This window comes from Coloeus monedula, assembly GCF_965178545.1.
Source record: "Coloeus monedula genome assembly, chromosome: 10".
Lineage (NCBI taxonomy): Eukaryota > Metazoa > Chordata > Aves > Passeriformes > Corvidae > Coloeus > Coloeus monedula.
In genome coordinates this window covers 25,160,990-25,184,155 of record NC_138790.1, presented here as the reverse complement: position 1 = coordinate 25,184,155, position 23,166 = coordinate 25,160,990, and the positions used below count along the sequence as shown (strand labels likewise).

At 42.6% G+C, this 23,166-nt stretch overlaps 1 protein-coding gene across 3 annotated transcripts in view; it reads left to right on the top strand.

Moving 5' to 3' along the window:
- Positions 1-23,166, top strand: part of RSRC1 (arginine and serine rich coiled-coil 1) — a 99,716-nt gene that overhangs the window by 42,720 nt on the left and 33,830 nt on the right. For all 3 annotated transcript variants that reach the window (XM_082287815.1, XM_082287813.1, XM_082287814.1), the window contains 2 exons: positions 3,495-3,531; positions 18,503-18,554. In XM_082287815.1, coding sequence (XP_082143941.1) covers positions 3,495-3,531; positions 18,503-18,554 — 89 coding nt within the window. The remainder of the gene's footprint in view (positions 1-3,494; positions 3,532-18,502; positions 18,555-23,166) is intronic.

Below are 23,166 nucleotides of genomic sequence, written 5' to 3'. Positions count from 1 at the left end.
GATCATTTGAAGTTGATACTTGGTAGAACAAAACAGCATTTCACACTTTAAAAACAGTATCGTGGATGCTTTTCCTCTCGGGGTGTAGGATTCCCAAACCCAAACTGTTTGCTTTTCTTGAGTAGTTTGATGTGCAGAAAAGATTGGGAAGAGCAGCAATAAAAAAAAAAAAGACAAGTTCAGCAGTGTCTCATCTGGGGATATCCTGAGGCAGAAACACAGTGTGTCATTGCATGGAAGCCTTAGGTTGGACTGCATGATCCTAAAGGTCTTTTCCAACCCAGTTCATTCTGTGATTCCGTGGTTTTTTCAACTCCCTTGATTAATGGTTAGTTTGATACAGGGAGTATTTTTAGGAACATGAATATATGCCAGGTTAAAGTCATGATTTCAGCAAGTGCTAGGGAATATTTTAAATTTAATTTATTGGGAAAGGAAGTTCTCATCACCTCAGTCACTGTGGGTTTAAGTAATCCCAGACCTGGTGAAACTTGGAGAATCCCAGAATGGTTTGGGCTGGAAGGGACCTTAAAACTCTTCCAGTTCCACTTGCTGTGTGGGCAGGGATGGAACTTCCTTAATTGAATTCCCAGCTTCTTGCTGCAGGTCCCTCATGACCAGGATTCGAATGCAGCTGGAATTTTTTTCCCCTGGCATTGCTGAAACATTTGGATGAGCCTGAGTTTCATTTACTGGGTTTAAGGGATGATTTTAAATACGTGCATGTCAAGTGGTGTTTCACTGCAAATCTTGACTTTAGTGGGGAAACAATTCCAGAGCTTCTCTGGTAGGAAAAAGGAAACCTCAGGAATAAAATCAAACTTGCCTAATGAACCAAAGAAATGAAGGTGCTGCTCTGGAGATGGTCTGAAAGGCAAATACTTGCCTTGTTGGGGACTCCGGGGTGTAAAACAGAGTAAAACATAATTACCTGGTAATGATCCCAAATTAATACAACTATATGGTTTCTTCACTGTGAGCATTGGAATGCTGGATGTGCAGGAAGCTGCTCCTGGTGTTTATTTGTGGTGTTTTGTGGTTGAAAATTCTGCAGGCACTCAAGGCTACGTGGGAGACTGAGCTGTGACCATAGGTCTGGTTTTGCCTAAAACAACAAATGAAATATAGTATTAATGGGAGTCTTGTTGGTATAATTTATGTTACCAATAATAAAATTTAAATATGTGATCATTATATATAATTATACAAACATAACTAATTTTATAATATAGTTTATGGTATGTATTTAAGATATATGACTATTATGTAGAATTACATAAATATAGCTGTAGTTATGCAATATAAATTATTGTATTGTGTATATAATGCAATATAATATAGAATATAATTGCATAAGATCTATAATATAATCTGTTGGTTAACTGAAAGATAAAACCCTGCCATAGCGTGGCTGATTGATGCCCAGCAGCCTCAGGCTGGGAAGAGGTTTTCATTGGAAGTGACAGGTGCCCCAAGGTTTATTTAGGACAAGCTCAGCCTTGTCCTGGTTAGTTTGATAATGTTTTCCTTATGGATGTTCGAGCACTGCATTTCCTGCGTTAGGGCCTTGTGTTACACCAATATTCCTGTCTGGGCTGCCTCAACTACAAATTGGCTGAACAGCCCGTGACACTTTTTCAATATTATTACATTAAACCAAGTGGATTTTGATTGATAACCTAATATTCAACTAATGCAAAACATCAATCATGGCGAGTATATTAATTATTTAATATTGCAGCCTAATTCAGGAATCGATGTGCTGCAGGAGGGGAAGGGAAACTCGCTGTTCCCAGAAGGTTTGAGACAGGGGATGATGAAAAAAAAGCCCCACCAAGCCCTGCTCTACCTCCCGTGTGTTGGTTCGATACAAATCTTTATTCATTTGCCAATAATCTCTTCACATTTTCCACTTCAGGACCTTTTTTATCAGTTTTGAGGCCTGTAATTGAATTAAGGCTGCTTTCAGCACAGGCTGGGGGGAGATATTGATGGCAGGGATGGGCCTGACCTGGGAGCTCCTCCCAGCCCTGCCCTGCATCCCTCTCCCAAAGCAATTCAGGCCTTGAAGGCCAGGGAGCACCTCCAAAATGGATCATGGAACCACGGGATGGTTTGGGGTGGAAGGGAGATTAAATCCTGTCCATCCCACCCCTGCCATGGGCAGGGACACCTCCCACTGTCCCAGGCTGCTCCCAGCCCCAATGTCCAGCCTGGCCTTGGGCACTGCCAGGGATCCAGGGGCAGCCCCAGCTGCTCTGGGCACCCTGTGCCAGGGCCTGCCCACCCTCGCAGGGAACAATTCCTTCCCAATCTCCCATCCATCCCTGCCCTCTGGCACTGGGAAGCCATTCCCTGTGTCCTGTCCCTCCATGCCTTGTCCCCAGTCCCTCTGCAGCTCTCCTGGAGCCCCTTTAAGCCCTGGAAGGAGCTCTGAGTTCTCCCTGGATCCTCCTTCAGGCTCAAGATGGGGGAGACAATTTGGGATAAATCCAGTGTGGCTGAGAAGAATAAATTCTTTCAAAATTCAAATAGTGAAAATACATTTTTTTTTTTTTCCCCTCTCACTTCATTAGGGACATTTAAATAGAAGAAAACCGTGTAGCAGATTTTTGGAAAAGCTTTAGGAAATTACAAATAATTAGTAATTGTAGTACCAGTTATTGGTAATACTGTGGTATTAACTGATTCCCTGCAATCCCCACGGGCTGGTTTCTCCTTGTTTGCTGTGGCAATGACCCACCTTCCAAGAGGTGATGCTGGAATTAGGTAGAACCTGGAGCTGATGGAAGCAGGAGCCATCTCCTTGTTCAGTTGGTCGGGATTTGGGGAATTTTTAATTTGTTTTCCATTGGATTTTGTAATTTTTTTCCATAGCAGGATGTGTTAAGGATTAATTTTCCCTCTGAATTCTTGCCTTTAGGTGTTTTTCCTTGGATAGTTTGGTCCATTTTTTTTTTTTTTGGAGCTGCCTTCATGTAAAATTTTCCCCATTTTCTGTCTGTACATTTGTGTTTTTTGCAGCTTTCAGGAATCAGATGCCAAGCTGCAGCATGGCTGCCACAACCCATGGAATGAATCACAATTCCTTCTCTGTCACCTTGGAAAGGGGCACGGGATTTCAGTAGGGTGGCAAAGCAGAGCCAGGAGCACCAAATGAGGATTTGATGAACAACCCCGTGCCCTGGCCTGGCTGATTCTTCCCAGTATAAATAGTGGGACAATTAGATTAAAAATGTTGGTTTTAAACATGTATCCAGTGGCATTGCTATGGTTTGTAGCAGTTTCAGGGCAGGTGCTGTTTGGGGGTTTAATTCTGTCACTGTGCATTAGGATAATCAATATTTTTTAGGCATTACAGGTAAATATTTGTATTAAAATCAAATATTTTACACACTGGAGAAATGACCCAGCTTTGCCATTTCAGAGTTAAACAGAAATCATTGCAGACAAGGGTTTAGCAACTATTTAGAACTTTTGTTCTTCTCTTACAGGGACTCTGCAAACATCAAAGCTGGATTAGAACATCTGGTAAGTTTTAATTTTCTCTTGAACATTTGCATCATCTTTGATATCTGCATTCCAAATGAACACTTTTAAATGAGCTTTGAATACCTTGAATTGAGAAAGTCAACCATTTCCCAGAGGGTCAGGGTACTGTTATTGTGTGAAGGCACTCACATTTTCATTTATCTCCCCATTTCAAGGGAATTTTAATTTTTTTAATTTACTTTTTTTTGATGTAGAGATGAAATAAACCGGACTACAATCCCTGGATTGATGATTGCCTTAATTATAAACAAAAATTGCTTGGTGTTGGATTTTTGGCATATCCTGATCTGAAAACAACAAACTTGTGATTAAAAAAAAAATATTAAAAAAAAAGAGAGACAGGGACACAATCAAATATTGCATGCATAAATATGGTGTGTTTGAGTCATTTGGAGGCTGTGAAAGAAGTGCACAGCTTTGTGTTTTCTCTTGTCTTTGCTTTATGAATAATGGATTGACTTAAATTCCATTCAGGGCTGCAGCAGAAAATAATAATAATTGAGGTGCAAAATATTTCTGGTTTAAGTAAACATATTAAACCCACAAGTGATGGCAAGCCAGGCTTAGCATTAAAAACTTGTCAGTTGATCAAAACTGGGAAAACTAAAATCTTGTCACAAGTCAGGAGCTGGTTGAGCCTCACATGTTGGTATCAGCAATCAGTGGAACATTAAATAGTTCATCTAAAGTGATTATTAAATCCCATTAAATTAAAATATTCGCTATTAATGGCGCATCCATCCTGAGAAGGGTTTAATGTTTTCATGGAATAATTAAATAATCCCCACAGTTCCATAGTGCTGTTAAAAGCATCGTGTGTCGCACTGGAAAAAATCGCTTTTCTCTTGTTGGGAATCATGTTGGGAATCACTTGGGAAGGGTGATTTGTAGGAGCTTGGGTACCAGTATCTCCTGGGAGTGCTAGAGGGATGGACAGGATGGCCATCCTGGTGGGATGGACATCCTGGTGGGATGGAAAGGATGGACATCCTGGTGGGATGGCCATCCTGGTGGGATGGAAAGGATGACCATCCTGGTGGGATGGAAAGGATGGCCATCCTGGTGGGATGGAAAGGGTGGCCATCCTGGTGGGATGGAAAGGGTGGCCATCCTGGTGGGATGGAAAGGATGGCCATCCTGGTGGGATGGCCATCCTGGTGGGATGGAAAGGATGGCCATCCTGGTGGGATGGATATCCTGGCCCAGTTCTCAGGAGCTCCCCTTTTCTAAAGGTGCCATGTGAGAAATGTGTTGGGAATCAGCAAATGGAATAAGGAGCAGAATTCTTGGAGCAGCTGGAAAATCCATCTTGTTTACTGCTTCCAGAGGGATCTCAGCTGCGGGTTGAGTCCCCTAAATAAATTTTAGGAAGGTTTTGCCTCCCTGCTGGTGGCAGGGAGTTGTAATCCAGCAGCTTCCTGGGATTTTTCTCGTGCACAATGAAGCTGCTTCGCTCCTGACAGATTGACTTTGGCTGGGACTTGTTCTGAACTGGGACTTCTGCCACAGCAGAAGCTGCAGGCCTGGTTTATAACAGCAAATGTTCCCAAAGAGTGGGAAGGAAGAGGCTCTGTGGGCTTGGAGTAGCCTGGGGAGGTGGGGAGCAGGAAGAGAGTTGAGTGGTGTTCAGGGTTTCTCTGGGATTGGGGCAAAATGTGCTGGAAATATCCCCTGTGGAATGAGGATGCCTTAAGTGCTTATAGGGTAACTCACAATAATTTGGAATAAAATTATGTTTTCATTAAATAAATGGGCTGCTTTGCATTTAGAATGCCAGCACTGGGCAGGAAGGGACCTTAAAGATCCCTTGAAGAGATCTTGTGTATCTTACAGATCTTATAATATCTCATTCCACCCCCTACCATGGGCAGGGAATGTTTCTTTGAAAGATCTGTCAAAAACCTCCAGGTTTGAGGCTTCTTTTCCCTTTCATCTTAGAAAATCTGTCCTAGGAATGGGTGCTCGAGGAAACAAACTGTTTCCCAAGGCACCTGCAGGTAGGAATATTTGTGCTGGAAACTGTTCCATATCCCAAGATTTTGCCCATAAAGACCTTTTGGACTCAATAAATTATAGGGATATTCCTCAGAAGATCTCAGCCACACAATTCCGGCTCTGCTACTTTAATTCCCACATCTCCAAATGCGTGTAAGGAGGTTTTTCCCACCTTAAGAGTCTTTATCTTGATTTGATAATCTGTTATTGAGTCCCTTCTGTGAAAAAAGGGTGTTTGACAATTTGTGATTTACCAGAGTCTGGACTGACAGGACAAGAGGGAATGGCTTCAAACTGAAAGGGAGCAGGTTTAGATGGAATACTGGGAAGGAATTCCTGGCTCTGAGGGTGGGCAGGCCCTGGCACAGGGTGCCCAGAGCAGCTGTGGCTGCCCCTGGATCCCTGGCAGTGCCCAAGGCCAGGCTGGACATTGGGGCTGGGAGCAGCCTGGGACAGTGGAAGGTGTCCCTGCCCATGGCAGGGGTGACACTGGATGGGCTTTAAGGTCCACGTTTTTCTTTGATATGGTCAGCCAAAAAAAACCCAACCAGAAAAACCCCTCTCCTTTATGACGTGTCAATATTTTATGAAGTGTTTCTTTTTATTAAGTGTTAGTATTTATTTCCTGGCTGTCACTGTGCTGGCCCCTCGCTGATCGTTGCTCTCGGAGTTTCTCACCTGTGGTGTCACAACCCCGTGGTCCTCAGGTGGCCACAGGACAGTGATGTCTGACAGAGTCCTTGGCTTCCCAGCGAGCTGTAAACCAAGCAGTCAATTATTTGTGTTCACAAACAATTAATTAACGCTCTTAATACGAGTAATTATGTTTATCTTGCTGTCCTGGCAAAATTCCATGCTGGTCAATTATGTTCTGCAGGCTTGAATTGTCTCTTACAGAGGCCGAATGGAGGGTTGGGATTTTCCCCTGTTGAAACTGATTTATTTAAAAATAAGATTTTTCACTTCTTTTTTTTTAATAGAAGACATTTTATCTCACATGTCCTAAAAATTATTAAAGCTGAGAGAATTCCCTTAGGGAAACCACTGTGGTGTTCTTTGGGAATTAAAATTTTCATGCCTCTTTGTGTCTGGCCTTTAGTTTGGTGCTTGAACATTAAACTTGAGTCTTCAACTTGAGTCTTTCTGATCTTCTCCTTCCTAAAAGGTGATGGATACATAGGAGAATCCTCATGGAGTGGGAAGTGTGAGAGCACAGCCACTGCTGAGGTAATTTTGGCAAGGTTATAATAAAATAACTCATCTTCTGCAAGTTTTCAAAAAATTAAGAATTCGTGAAATAATCAGGTTGGGCCCTTTTCTAAAATAGTGCTAAATATTCATTATGCAGATGAATGATTTGTAACTGATCAGTGATTAACTCCTACTATTTAGACTGTAAATACTGGCATTTTTGTAGACAAGCACTGAATTCTGCCATTGGATTTTACATGGTTTTGGTTGCATTGAGCCCAAAATGTTGTTGACCAGCATGAGGTTACAACCTAAACCACTGCAGTCTCCCAGGGTGCAAATGAACACAGAGGACCTGAAGGGCCCAGTGTTTGTTCCTGCAAAGTACACATTAGATGAGAAGGAAATAAAATTTTATGTCCATTAAAAAACCATTTAAGTAACTTAAACATGAATTTTATCTTCATATGGAATAGAGATGAGCGTTGTCATTGTGTTCCAGCTACCACGCTGAGAAATGTGGTGATCAGAGTGCATAAAATGGTTTATTGCCATCACAGAATGGTGGAATTTGTTATTCCTGATTAAAAACACACCACGGAGAGCAGGAATTGGGCACCTTTCTAAGCTTTACACCAGGATGCTCACATTTTTCAAGTATCCAGAACACAGGGTTGATCAAACTCAGTGAAAAGGGACCTTTTCTGTTCACCTGTTTGCAAAATGGATGAGAGGAAATGGCCTCAGGTTGCTCCAGGGCGGGTTTAGGTCAGATATTGGGGAAAATCCCTCCATGGAAAAGGTGGCCAAGCATTGGAACAGGGCAGTGGTGGAATCCCCATCCCTGGAGGGGTTTAAAAGCCCTGTGGATGTGGCACTTGGGGACATGGTCAGTGGTGGGTTAATGGTTGGACTCGATGGGCTTGGAAGGCTTTTCCAACCCAAATGATTCTGGGATTCCCTGGTAAATGACACTTTTATAAATAATAGTTCACTGTAATTTGGTGGTTGTATTACAGTCACCTGAACCAGGCCTTGCAGCTGGATCATCTTCAAGGGCCTTCCAACCCAAACCATTCCATGAATTTATGAAAAAACCCCTCTGATTTGCATCACTTATTAACTAATAAGGGATGGTTTCACTTGAAGGTTGAGACATATCATTCAAAGTATTCTTCCTAGTGTAAATCCCTAAAATTAATTCTCCTGAGCTTTTCCATAGCTGTGCTGAGCAGTGGGTGAAATTTCCAGTTGCAAATGTTGTCCCAGTCTGAGAGGAAATGAGTGAAGGTTGGGGGGTGGAGAGGTTTTCCACCTATGACCAAAGTGACATTTGTATCCAGGGACATCCCAAATTTCCACTTGGATGGGCTGGAGAGCCACTAAGTGTCCAGTGGGAGGCACCAGCTTGGAAGGTGCTTTTTGAGGAGCAGTGCTGGGTCTGGCTGTGTCCCCTGTTGAAGGGGGCCCCTCGTGTCCCTGACTTGTCAGTTGGTGGCTGATGGACCCTCTGGCTGTGCCAGGGTTGGCATCCCAAACATTCCCCTTGTTCAGCAGCAGCCTGGCCCTTGGAAATCTTTCCAGCTCCTTCAGGAGCTTTGGATCAGGTTCATATTAGATAATCACGCCGCAGAAGATCAATGGCTTATGAATATCCATGGAAAAACGCATCCTGTTTGGCTCCATTTGCCTACAGGGATGAAATACAGACTGCTCCTGCAGAGGGGCTCCGTGGATCCGGAGGATTTGTGGAGAACCTACTGCACTGAGTGTGTATTAAATTAATGTGCACACACCACTTGTATTTGTTCCAAGGTTTTGCTGCTTTTAGTCGCAGATGTGAATCAAACAACCGGGGGATCAAACCATCAGAGGCAGAATATGTTAATGGCACAATATTCAAAGGGTTGCAGTAGTTTGTTGTTCCAACGGTGACAAATGTTGTAGAAACTTGGTAAGAGAACCAAGTTTTGCCCTGTCACTTCCCATTACCAGCGGGCTCAGAAACCAGAGCCACTCCACGTGAAACAGCACTTTAATGTCTGTGTGTCTTTATTCAAAAGTAAACTTTGATCACTCTCATTTACCACCGAGGCAGAGGTGCCTCCCCCACCCTTGGCCATGGTGGGGACCCCGTGACCTTTCATCCATGTGACCCCCATGCCTTTATCTGGCTCTCCCTTTGTCACCCCGCTCGTATTTACCCCAGAAATTTGTTTGACTCGCGCTCTCCGCTGTAAACTTGAAAAGGCCGATGGGAGCGGCCCCGATGCGGCTCCGCAGACGGATGAGAGGAGTGATCAGCTGAGGTAAATAACGCTGTAAAATATCAAGAGTGTGATTTTCCCTGGCATCTGCATAAAACCCCCGGCACGTGCGGGTGTTGTTTCCAATCGCGCCGGCGGTTTGTTCGCAATTCCCGTAATTTGATCGTGGCTGATGAAAAGCTGACAAGATTTCCACAGCGCCCCATTAGATGAAAGCAGCATGAAACCAGAGGTTAATCTGCAAACAGATTTTCCTGCTTATTACTCTAATGATTCCATCAGATTTGATGTAGCAGGCTGCGAGGCGTCTCTCGGCAGCAACAGTGTGCTCGGGTTTGATCTCCGTGCTCATTAAATGATGGAGTAATTTGGGTGACCTCTGACCAGGTGCACATCTCCTCATAATTGCACGGCATTCTGATGGGGAAATTACTGGCGAGAACCCCGAGTATTCGTCCCGCTTCCCGAGTCGAAAAACTAACAAAAGAAATATTGCATTAATTTTCAAATGATGATATTACATTTAGTGCCTGGGCCCCATATATCAAAATCTGAGAACTGCTCAGTTACTCGCTGCTCTTAATCTTAATGGTATCTGTGGATGTCAAGGGCATGGAGGAAATTAAATCGGAAAGTGCAGATAGACCTAAGAAGACATTATCTCTTGATGATTGCAGTTTTGATAGGTATTTCAGTGAATTTCATTTTCGCAGAATGCTGGAAGATGAGTTAGCCACCAGATTTTCTCATTTTTCTTCCCCGTGATTTATGTGAGTTGAGTATAAAACTTTTTATGGGAGTGCAGTTACGGCAGATGAGAGGTAAATTAATGCACTGGGTTTCCATCTCGGCCCCGCGCGCGATTGTCAGAGCTGTACATACGTAATGGGGCCCATCATTATTCAGGGTTGTTTACATTCAAAATATGTAATGAAATCTGTTCAGAATAATGAGGGAAATAAAAGTTTAGAAAATTGTAAAGGTCATGAAGTTTGAGAAATGATGCAATGCTCCCAAAATAACATTTAGGCAATATAAATTACATTATTATGCACCAACTCTGCCTTATAGAGACATGAAGATAAAGTGCTTTCGACGAGTAAAATGCTGTTAGTGCTCTCTGAAGTATGAGAATGTGTAAAATGTTTCTGATTTCATATTCTGGTTTTGTGCATATTGTGGAAAAATATATAAAGGAACTTTATGGAGGGCAGTGGCTGCTTCACTGTGCCCAAGTTTAAATGCATTTCCTGGGAGGGTTTTCTCCAGCAAACAAACACTTTGGCAGAAATGTAATTGATTGTTAATCTAATTATTGAGGCCACCATCGAATTCATCTTTTTGGGGGGTTCTTTCTTCTCTTCTTTTGGGGATTTTGCACGGAGGTCTTCGATACGAATGTATTTTATTGCATGTACTGAAGAGGGATCTTGGCACAATACTGAGATGAAGCATAAATTTGCCCAACTATCCGTGCTCTGCACCTGAGATACAAATCTCTGCACCCTGATTTTATGCAGGTGCTCCTCAGGATAATTATGTTTTGCCCTGCACATTTTATATTGTATTTATTTGTCAAAAGAAGCAGCCAAAAGCATGAAACACGGGTCATTTTTTGAAAAGTTAAAACAGCAAATCTGTGCCATCCCAAGAACGGTGCAGTGGGGGTGAGTTGATCACTGAATCTGAGAGCAAAGAGAAAACGGGCTTTTATTCAAAGTATATAATCTTGATTAAATTCAGATTAATTCCTGGGTAATTAGGCATGATTTTGGGTCGATTGTCAGATAATTTTGAAAAGGTGAGTGCTAATTTAGAGCTCACTGAGTCCTTGTGATATTTGAAATGCTTTTCATTTTAAAAGTAGGGGGTTTTTTCTATTATTTTTCAATTGCTGCATTTCAATGCAAAGATCTCGAAGGGGACGAGATTCCCTTTTCCCAAAAAACTCTAATTTATTTAGAGAAAACTCCTCTCTTAGTGGAAAAATAAAGCAATAATTTTTATATATATATAAACCCCTCCTGTTGTTAATTAATCCCTGTTACCTGTTGGTCATGCTCCTGTTTTTCCAGCCAGTCCAGCCTTGGCTGGAGCTCTTTCCAAAGCAGTTTATGATGTGTTAATTAAAAATTTTCGTTTCAGAACCTGCATTTATCTGCTGCTGTTTTTATATTCTCCCACGACTTTGTTGTAACATAACACAGCAGCAGTTTGAAACAGTGATAAAAGATAAAAATGCACATTTAAGAGTTAAATGTTAATCACCTTCTAGTTTTTGTAAGTGGTGGGCATCGTTCTACCTTTAATTTTGGGTTCCATGCACCCCGCAATGCTCGGCAGAGCTCAGTTCTCACTTCACGTTCAGCTCAGAGATTTGTAGTAATTTTCAAAGGGTAAATTAGGAATTATATGCATTTGTAGAATAACAACCAGATGATGTTGATGCAAAAATCTCTGTTCTGTCAGCTCTTTATCGGAATGTTGAGTTTTTTGGTGATTGTCGCTGGATTTCCATGCAAATGTCAATCTAAGGGATGATATTCCAGGCTGCAAGGAAATAAATAGAGGGGAGGTAATTTTTCAGCCTTTAGTGTATATCTGGGTGCAATATTATCCCCATTTTCTCTCTTATTAAAGAACCCACACAGGGTTTGTGGCTGTGTAAGTTTAACACTTCCAGGAATTTTCCTTTTTAAAAGACCTGGATTTATGGATTAATTTTTTTAAAAAAATCTTATTTGCAACCCTCCCTATTTCTGCTGAGTGGTTAATCCATTTTGCTGTTTCCACTCCCAGTAGGAAGGCCTTTTTCCTTGCTTTTTTCAGGAATATTCACTGAAATGAATACACTGTTGTTTTCTGGTCCTTTTAAAGGAGTCCTTGCTGCAAAAACTGCTTTGAATTCCGAAAATCCCGGCCGTGTGCTTGAGCCATCCGGGCCATTTGCCACAGCCATTCCCTCCTGCCTTTGATTGTGTTCCAGTAATCCATTGTTGCTTATTCCTCACATTTTGGGTTGGTTTTAGTGGGAATAAGATGGGATTTTTCCACCCAGCCGATGTTCCAGGGCTCTCTGAAGATCCTGCATCGCTCTGGGAAGCAGCTCCTGGTTAAGTGGAGTGAGCCTAAAAATCCACGATTAAAGTTAACAAATCCAAATGTTTTAATGGCAGTTTGTGTCCTGGATGAGAGGAGGGAGAGGATTTGGGGAATCCTCAGCTGTGGAGCTGTGGCTCGTGTCAAAGTGCTGCTGACCTTTGGGGACACTTTAAGGTGATCTCCCTTTGATCTCGAATTCGTGTGAAAATTCCCTCGGGTGGGAAGCTTGGAGTCCCTTTGGGGTTTTAGCAGGAAATTCAGACCTTGCATCCGGTTGTTTAGAGCTGGGATTTTATAGTTCTGCCTCCTTGGGCTCTGAATTTAAGGATTGGGCCTTATCCTTGTTGCCTGTCTCCTTCCCAGTTTTGGTAAATTGGCTGTCTTGGAGGAGGAGAACTCTGGGAGAGTTTTCCATCCTTTCTGTCAAGGTTCAGATGCCTTTTCCTGGCTCTGGCTGGAGGAGCCACATTCCTTAACTGGGTTTTCCCTTCGCTGTGGTGTTGGTGTCTAATTAAGCTGGACTCTTCCCTTCATCATTGGTCATATTTTCTGGGGCCTTTACATAAATTAAAATCTGGGGGTTTTCTGCCCATTTTTTTTGGTTAATCATTTCCCTTTCCTTAATTAGTCCATCTCTGATGCCAGATTCTTGATTTCTGTGGAAGTACCAAGAGCATCTGTGCATTCCATAGACAGAAATTACCATTATTCCATGCTTTACATGATTTTTCTCCACTTATAATTCGCTCTGATAAATTTAAGATGATATTTTTGGGTACAGATAGGTCTGTATCCAGCCAGGACACTCCTGCCTTAGCTTCTTCCAGGGTGTTGTTATTGATTAATTGTATCAGAGGAAAAACTCCAACTAGGACATAAATATCATTTTCCCATCCAATCTTTTCAGCTGATTTATGTCTGAAAATGCAGGGGTTTAATTCTGTGCTTATTATATTTCTGTGCTATTAATTCAGATTAGGAATTCTTCTTTGGGGTTTTATTTTTATATATTTAATGTGAAAAACGTTCCTTTATCAATCTGGAATTTGCCACCCTCAAAGACTTACGTATGGAAAGGTACAACTGCAAATTCTCAATCTCCTTTGGTTTTACTTTTACTTTAATATTTTATGCTCCTGTGAAGTGTCTTCTTACACAAATAAGTTCTTTATTTTCAGTTTCTTTGGTAATTATTTTTTTTTAATCACCTAAAGAGGAATAAATGGCAGAAAAGGAATCCAGCTTCTTATGGTAGACAAACCTGTCCCACAATCTTTTCCATGATTTCATCAAACCCTGTTTAAAAGGTGGCTGGCCTTAGGCTCCTTTGTTGCTCTCTCGTGTTGAGATTTGCTGGAAGTGGGATGGAAAATGTTCCAGGTGCAGGCAGGCCACAGATTTGTGGAACGCATTCAAATGTAATTATAGGTGTATCCCCTCTGATTAATTAATTTCTTCCTTGTCTCTTCCCATCACTGACACTCGAGGTCTCCTTTTAGCTGTCCACAGCCCCAAACTGGGCTTTTCATGAACTGATGCTGGGATTTGGGAATGCAGTGGGGCAGAGTTATCCCAGTGGGATTGCATTTATCCCGCTCCAGGCTGCTGTTACTGCTCCAGCTGGTTCTGCCTGTCAGTCTGCTGTATCCCAGAATACTGGATTTCTGTACAGATTGGATGGGATGTTGTTATTCAGCATCATTCCCACATCCCACTGCAGCTGGGACACCATTCCAGTTCCGCAGGAGCAGGCAGCCCTCATCAGGGATTCCTGGGAGGAGTGGGATTGGGTTGCTTAGTGCTGTGGTTACTGATTTTCCTGTCTTACCCAGGGATTGAATCAGAACCTCTTGGCACTCCTGTGAAAACACCAGCTTGTCTTTCCAAGCCCCTGTATCCATGTTTGAGGAGTGATGGAATGAGCTCGTGTGACGTGGCTGTTTGTCCAGAGAAGCCACTGCTTTGTCCATTAATGGGATTTGCTTTCCTCTTGCTCTCCTTCCTCCATGTGAATTCCATCCATGTAATACCAGAACCCCTGGGTTTATCCCTGCTGAGCAATTCCCTTCATCCCAACCAGCCACAACCTCTCTCATTCCACTGGGAAAACCTCTCTTATACTTCCACTCGGGAATTTCTCTTGGGTTCTCAGCCTTGCCGACTTTTCTTTTTCCTGGAATCCATTCCAAACATTTGCTGCAGGTTTCTGACCCGCTCTGGAATTATTCCCAGTAGTTTTGGGTAGCCACCTCCTCAGACAACTGGGGAATGTGTGTTTTGTTCCCTCTTTTTCTTGTTACACTTCTCCTTAACCTTTTTTTAAGCTCATCAGGCGTTGGGAAAGGTCGGATAAATGTCCCCAGGAAAGGGATGAGAGGCTGGAGTTAAAGCAGGAGGATGGATTTGTGCTCTGCCTTCGAGATCAGATCTGGAGTTACTTAATTACTGTTTATTTACTGCCTCCTTGGGGTATGGTTTGGATTTTCCTTTTAAACTGGGATTTTGCTATCTACACTTGCATCCAGAGGAGCTTGAACCCCGGGAAATGACACCAGGAGATCCTGGTGTCATACAGCCACAGCTCACATCCCATTTTCAGTTTTCACTGTTTTTAAATTAGGAGCTTGATTGTTTTCATTAAAGAGGTTTGATATCCTACATCCTCTCTGCAAGTCGAACGTGGAATTACAGTTTCAGGTAGCAGGTTTTCCTGGGGATGTTGAGGCCTAGGTTTGTCTTTATCGGATGTAAAGAGAAAAGATTTGTGTGAAAAGCCCCCCAAATTGATCACCACTGCCAGAAGTTTGTTGGGCTTTTGCCCAGATATTTTCAGACAGAAAAGTCCTGTAGGTAAATTTTACCCCACCAGTGTCAGGGGTGAGCAGGAGGAATGGAACCTGTCCTGTTTTAGCACATATTGGACATTTTCTGTGTGAAATTCTGTAATAAAAATTCAGGAAGGGAATGTTCCAGCTCAAAATGCTGCAGCATCATGAACTGCTGGAGCCCTGGGATAAAAGTTTTCCAGTGCTGCCAAGAGCCACATGCTCTGCTCCACAGTATTCCCAGTGGCTGCCTCCAGCAGAAACTTGGACTCTCTTTACAAACTTCATGTTTCTCAAATCCTTTTCCTCAGTGTTCTCAAGTTTTCACTTTAATATTTTCTCTGTCAGAAACATTTACCATTCATCCCAAGTAGCGGGAATATTTTAAAAAATACAATCTACAGCTGAATTAAAGTGTTTGTTCTAATCTATTAATCAATTGAGAAGCTGAATCTCCCTTGAAATGGAATATTTTGAAAGCCAGCCATGGCTCTGATGGCATTTTTGGAGCTGCCCATCACACTCAGCACTTGTTTCCTGGAGCTGTGGGTGACAAGCAGCTTGTGGGGGGATTTTTACACAAAACCCACTGAATTTGAAGTTATGACACTTTGGTTTAGTGTAGTTTAATTAAAAATAACTCCTTATAAAAGGAGTAGTGATGGAATGCAGTGGACGAACTGCGAAGAGAAACAAGGATGCCTTGCATCTTCATGAATCAGCTGCCATTCAAAATTGAATGATTGAATCAAATTTTGGCTTGAGATATTAAAACCTGTTGTTAATCACATGGACATTTGTGGCTGGTGGTGTCCTGTGGAATGCCATCATTTTCTGAACTGGGATTCCGGTGTCTCACCTGATGCTTTTGGACACATGTAAAATTCATTGCTGGGGATGACCTCAGGTCATTTTACAGCATGCTTGTTAAGGAATTTTAGGGAATTCCTCTCCTGCTTTTACAGTTAGTGGGCTCCTTCCCCAGCTGGCTCTGGAAATACGTGTTTCTTTTTTTTTTTTTTTTCACTCTTTGAACTATTTTCCTTCTGCGTTGTGCTTAAGACCATAAGGAAAGTACAAGGGTTTATTTTGCTCGACATCACTCTGGTAATGTTTCCTCCACCAATCATTTCACCATTTTGAAGTTTCCTGAGGGTCTTCCTGAATTTTTTCACTTAATGGTCCCCTAAATCAATACTGACCTCGGGTAGCTGGTTGTTCTCACACATTGCTCCTGGCTTGTTTGAGGCTCTAATTGTGGTTTTCAGCTGAAATCCTCTCTGTCCTTTTTTCTCCGAGTGCTGGCCTCATCCACCAGTTGGAGACATGTTTTCTGGGGCCAAGCCAGTCACCTTTATTTCAGAATCCTTCTTTCACTCCTTGTTTAGGGTTTATTGATTGATAAAAAGGTGGCTGTGCCGAGTTCTCCGGCGGGTAAATGATGCCCATGGAGTAATTAACACCTGGAGCGAGGGCAAAGGGGAAGATGCCTCCAAAGCAACTGCTGGGGCTGTTCCCAGTGGGATATTGCTGAGTAAAAGAAGAATTTGAGTCTTCCCTACCTCCTACCAACAGGACACATCCATACCTCCGTGGGAGGAGGGGGGAAAAGCATTTGGAGCTCGTGGAGCTCCTCAGAGCAGCGGGATGGGTTGTGTTGGTGTTGTGGAACTCCGTGTTGAGTGCTGGGAGTGACATTTGTACAGCTGCTCTTTGGCTCCCTTCTCCTCCTCTGGAGCCTGGCTTGGCATTTGCTCTTTTGTGGAATTCTTGTGGGCATGGTGGTGCTGGACATGAGTATCTTAGATGCTGTCAGTGGAACATCTTTCTCCAGTCACTGGTGCTAAACAGTGATGGTTGCATAGCCAACAGGAAGAGATCCAGGGATTTGAGGGATCCCTGGGGGTTTTGATTAAATATCTGAACTGGATAACTGCAGTAGGAGTAGGAAGTTGTGTTTTGGGACACCAGAGCCCACCTGAAGGATGAGGTGCACAAAGACTTGGGCTGTTCACGTGCTGATGTGAGCACAGGCGGAGTTTGACATCAGGCACTTCTCCTTCTCTGCTTCTCCTGCAAAATTTTGCCAAACTCGACTAATCCTGGTGGGTTTTTTTTAATTTAAAGTTGTCGTGGAATGGAGAAACCACAAACCCAAGTAAAGCTTCTCTGAAACTGAAGCTGGGCAAGTTGGTTCTGGATAAAAAGCAGATCTTTCCCTTCCTCTCCTTCCTTTCCTCCCATGATGTATTTAAGATGCCAAAACACATTGCAGTGATTAGTTCATGGCAAGAAGAAGGAAATGGAAGATAATTTATGATAAATTTCAAGATATTTGTTGCTGCCACCAGGATTAGTGGTCAGGTCTAACAGTAGGCTCCCTACAGCAGCTACAGTAATAAATTCTGCCCAGTAGGTCTGGGTTTATGCAAGCAGAAAAAATCTGAACTAAAAATGTTAGATCTCTGTACAACCAAAATCTGGATCTTCATTTAAATTGCATTTTAATGCAGCATCTCTCCTCTTGGATGCTAATGGAAGGAGCAGAAATGGAATTGTTCTGTCATTGTCAGCCTCTCTTCAAATGAGGGTGGTGGGGCCCTGCAGAGCATCACCAGGAGGGACATTCATGGCAAAGAGCTTTGCTTAATTAGAATCATGGAATCATGGCAGGATTTGGGTTGGAAGGAATTTAAAGCTCACCCAGTGCCACCCCTGCCATGGCAGGGACACCTCCCACTGTCCCAGGCTGCTCCAAGCCCCATCCAGCCTGGCCTTGGGCACTGCCAGGGATCCAGGGGCAGCCACAGCTGCTCTGGGCAGTTTCTTGAATTTCTTGTCTTTATTCTCCTATTTAAATTTCCTTTTTGCTGATGTTTAGGTTCTTGAGAAGAGTTTCCTAAGCTGCAAAACACCACCAAAAATTTCTGTCAGGTTTTGTTTTTAGTGCAGAGCAGAAACCTCCCAAACTTCTCCGACGCTTCCAGAAAAAAATCAACTTCTGAACTCCGTGACAAATAGGGTTTGTGTATCAATTTAACTGTGGCAACGTTTGAGTGGCTTCAAGTTTAGAGGGATGGCAAACACATTGGACACAGTGCAACATCACTGGGACTCATTAGCATAGTGGGGCCACAGCCAACAGTGTGCTCCTCAGCCCAGCAGATGTGCAGCAATACCTTCAGGAGAGGGAAAAATCACCCCAGATCAGAGAAAAGTGTGAAAAACTCACCATATTAATCATGTTAATTCCAGTTTTGGAGCATTATGTGGAGCTGTGTGTTTGTGTGGAATGGGGTCACCCAGGAGCCGGGCAGGATTTGGGGTTGGAGAGGAGCTGGGCGTGGGTTGGTCATGGTGCCACAGCCACCTCGTGGGGATGGTGTTTTGGGTCAGTTCTGAAGATTCCTTTGATAATTCCCACCTCAGTGTGATTCCAGTCTGGAGGTTTCTCTGGCTGGTGTGGATACGGAGTCACTGGTGGAGGCAGGAGCTCTCTGAGGGTGGGAATGTCAGAGCTGGAATGTCAAATGTACAGCCAGGTGTGAGCTGATCAATCCTCTCTTGCAGACTCCTGCTGAACAGGCCAAAGCCAGGCTACAGCTGGTTCTGGAGGCAGCTGGTGAGTAAATGATAATCTTAACAATTTCCTTCATGTTTGTGATACCAGGTGGGATTTTGTCTGTTGGTGTTTGGTAGATGCTGATGCTGTTCTTATTTCAGGTTAAGATTAAATTGGTTTGCATCATCATTGGCACTTAGTAAAGCCCTTTAAGGAAATAAAAACAAGTCATTTTTGTACACTAAAACCTCACATGTTTGTCCTCTGGCTCCTGCTGCTACTGAGGTTTTATTCCATGCTCTCAAAAATTTGGTTTTGTTCGGTTTTTTGCACTTTTCTTTATTTTTTGGCATTGTTCTAAATCAGTGCAAGTATTTTTTTATTATTATTAGTTTTCCCCTTTTGGAAACCCTCTGTTTTGAGGAAACTCCTCACATTGCTGATGTATTTTTTTTTTTTCCAAAATCTATCCAGCCTTTTGCATTGTCTCTCTTCCAATATATTCCTTGTTCTTCAGAACTTTTAATAAGTCTTTGAAGCATGTAATTATGAAATGGATGTGACAGCCCTGACCTCAAAAGCACAATTTGTGTATTCTGCTGCCATCAATCACACCTCATTTTTTAATTTCTTTTGTACCTGGGAAATGTACAGAAGATAACTGGGGGTCATATATCATCATGACCTGGGCTCCAAAATTTTCCAAAGCTTATCAGAGGTCTGTGACATTGTTAAACTCAAATATTCACCGTTGAGGGCTGGATCTTAGATTGAAGCTGCGAGTCTTTCATAAGAAACAGAAGAGATTTAATCTCTTTTTGTCTCTTACCATCCAAAATACAGAATTAAGTTCCTTCCTGGCTTCATTTCAGTCTTGGTCATCCCAGGCACTGATGAGATCATCCCCCACCTTCTTCCCCAAGTCCTGCATTCAGTCAATTACATTTAATTTTTATTAAATTGCTGCAAGAAGAGGTTGGAAATGTTGATAATGTTGTTTCAATATATTTTTGTGTTTACTCCTTGCAAAATCAGCACTTTTTTCAGCTTTTAGTCTTACAAATCACTTTATGCTGAGCCATTACCCAGCAGCTTTTTGAGGAGTTTGGGTTCAACAGGTTCATTGCTGTTGCTGTTGTGGTGATGCTTTATTTGAATATAATTTAAATTAACTCTGTGCTTCAGTAGTGGTGAGTGGAGCTGTTGTTTGTGTACACAGGGCTCTGTACGGGCTCCATCCCAAACTTGGGAATGAACTCATGGAATATCTGGCTGTACACGTTATAAGGCTTGCTCCAGTCCCACTAAGTGGGAATAAAAAGCTGTGCTTTGTTCCCAGTGGATTATCCATGGATTTGGAGGTTAGAGACACGCTGCTCCTCTGTGGTTTGGACAAACAAACCAGGGCTCTAAATGGCCAGCAAGTGTTGGAGGGACTTTTGGGACAGTCCCTTCCTGGTTCATCCCTGCTGACATCATGGAATCATGGAATGGTTTGGGTTGGAAGGGACCCTAAAGCCCACCCAGTGCCACCCCTGCCATGGGCAGGGACACCTCCCACTGTCCCAGGCTGCTCCAAGCCCCAATGTCCAGCCTGGCCTTGGGCACTGCCAGGGATCCAGGGGCAGCCCCAGCTGCTCTTGAATTCCTTGTCTTTATTTTCCTATCTAAATTTCCCTTTTTCAGATATTTAGGATCTTGAGAAAATCTGCTTTTAGAATTTACCCTAGATCTTATTGTAGGAAATAGCAGCTGCTTTCTCTGAAAGGCAGAAATCAGCAATCAGCAAGTAGTAAAACAGACTCTTATTATTGAGGGGTTTTTTTTCCCCATGTGTATTCAGAGATGGGAATTATGACTTCTGGTCTCTCGTTATGAAAGCAGGTCAAATAAAAACTATTCACCTGTGCCTGTGAGGGAGAAGGGGTAAGATGGCCATTTTTATATTTATATGATACAGTGCTGACAAGAAGGTTTGGCTCCAAGTCCTGCATTTGTGCTGACTTTGTTAAATAATGTTTTTCTTTGTAAGTGTAGATTCATGTCAGTATTTTTGTTCTCATTAGGCAGGGCAACACTGGGAGGTACTGAAAGACTTTAATTCTCGAGGCAACTGATTTTTGATTTATAGAAGCCATCATTCCTCAGACGTTGTTAGTCCCAGCTATAAATTCATATTTGCAGAATTTATTGAATTAGATTTCTTAATATTGAGGTGCCAGGGAGCCTTTTTAGGCTCCTCTGACAACCTCCCACAAGTCGCCGTGCCCGAGCAGATGTTAAGCAGGCAGTAGTTGAATGTTAATTTGGAGAGGGTGGGATGTTTAAGCCCATCTGAAGTATGTTCCATGTGGGCCTTCCAGACTGAGCTACAATGCTTTGTCTCTTGGGAGAATTTCCAAGCTAAACCTCTTTCTTTTTGTCTCTCTATATGGACTCTCTCAAGTCAGTATAAAGCAGATCATCCCTGGGCTAAAGCTCTCCAGCTTTTGTTAGTGGGCTCTGTAGGGCTGTAATTAGGCCTCCTGGCAGGCCTTGCCGGCCAGTTAATGGTCATATGGAGTTTTTCTGAGGCAGACTGGCTTTGTGTAAATCCTTGCTCGGGATCTCCTTCTGGGTCACTTCCTACCAGGCCGGGGCTTTGTGCCGCTGCCCCACGGGCGGACGGGGAGCAGCGTCCCCTGACCAGCGCCGGCTCCGGGAGCGCCGCACAATCCACCCGGATAATCCCCAGTGTAAACAGAGGATTTAGCTCAGCTTCTGTCACTTACAGTTGCCAAACCACTTGGGTGTCTGTGATTTCTTTCCCAGACTTCATTACCGAGGGTCGGAGAAGATCCGAGCTGGGGGTTTGTGTTAAACGTGGCTCCCGGCGCCGATTTTAGGGAAAAGTTTGCGCTGTTTCAAATCCTAAATCCCAAGCTTAGAGCAAACCTGAAAATTTGAAAGCTGCTTGATACGTGCTGTAAATGATACAGCACCTGTGCTTTCTCATAAAGATTAAAATATGGATGAATATTCCCGAAATGTCAATAAATTCCTATGAAATGGCACGCGGCCGTTTCAAACTGTCGATATTGCCGCCTCTTCCAAAGGACTCCGAGAGCTTTGCCATGGTGCTAAGCAGAAATTTCTTACTCTCCATATAAAGACGATGACAAAAGGCAATTGATCTGGATTTTCAAAGGTCTAGAGTTGAAATAAGTGACTGATCTATTTTTGGGATCTGCATTTCAATCTCTGGCTGAAAGAGCAGTCAAGAATAGGGCGTTTTGTGCAAAGAATTCACCGGAGTTTATTTAAAGGAAACTTCAGGACCGAGGCACTAAATGTGAGGTGATGAAAATGGGGGAATACAAATTCCAAGCGTTTACCATTTATCAGATCCAATTCTGGTTGTTGGATATTTAACTCATTACCTTTGAATTATGCTATCAGATTGCTGCCTTTCATTTTGTACCATGCGTCTTTATTGCATTTTACACGTTGCTCAAAGAGGAAATCATGCACTACAATGAGTGCTTTGGCCTTAACTGTGGTAAATACAAATGGTTTATAATTCTGACTGCCTTTCTTTTTTTTTGAAATCTACCCATTCTGCCACAAGTTATTGGGGAGAAAAAGCCTGCTTTGCACTCAGTGCCTGATAAATATAGTCAAATATTCTCTGCTTTTGGGTATCAAAATGGCTCATAACAGATGTGGCTGAAAGGACCACATACGTAGACTGTATGATTTTAGTCTGGTGGAACTAATAGGATCACTTGCTACTTTATAGATTCTTGCTTTTCTTTTACTTTAATAAAAACTGTTTAGTTAAATAGGTTGGCCTCTATTTTGCTCTTTTCCAGCTATGCAAAGCAGTCGGGCGGGCAGGTGGCAACAAGTATGAAAAATTTCCTTTTATTGGGGCTTCTTTTCAACTGCCAAATTTATCAAATGTTTATGGGTTTCTCGTTTTGATGATGGTTTTCTTTCAGTTTTCTTATTTGTGTTCTTTCCACTGAAAGCTCACTGGCTTTAATTTGAATTTCTAATTATGCAATGAATTTTAGAAGGGTGGGTAACATGTGTTGTATATATGCACAAAGGATGAAATAATACTTAAAATATTTTATTTGTTCTGTGGAAATTTAAAACAGGCTTTTAAAATAATTCTTGCCCCAGAAATTGCAAGAATTTGAAATTTTAGCAACCTTTAAAGTTCTGAATATTGAAAAAGATGAAGTTAGTTGCTATGTAGGTTTGATTTGATATAAAACTCTAATTTTTATCAATTTCAAATAGTTGTTTTGAATGGTGACAATTGGCACTTTGGATAATTGCATTTTACTGCTCCTTATATACAAATCTTGGTTTGGAGAGCAAAGGTGTCTTCCTTGAATGATGTTTTCTCTTTCAACCTCTTTCTGGATGGAGGTGCTGTAAAGGGTTTTGTGAGGGTGTTTTGTGGAGCATTTCCTGAACCCCCAGCTAAGGAGAGGACTTTTCGTCATAGTGACTCTTCACCAGTCTGGGAAGCTTGGTACTGTTCCCTGTGTCAAAGGAAAAGAAACTGGAATGACACCTGGGAAGAGCCTCGACAGTGATTGCTCCAACTTCATCTTTGTGTGTCCTGCCCTGGGGCCATCTGAGATTCCAGAATCCCAGACTGGTTTGGGCTGGAAGGAAC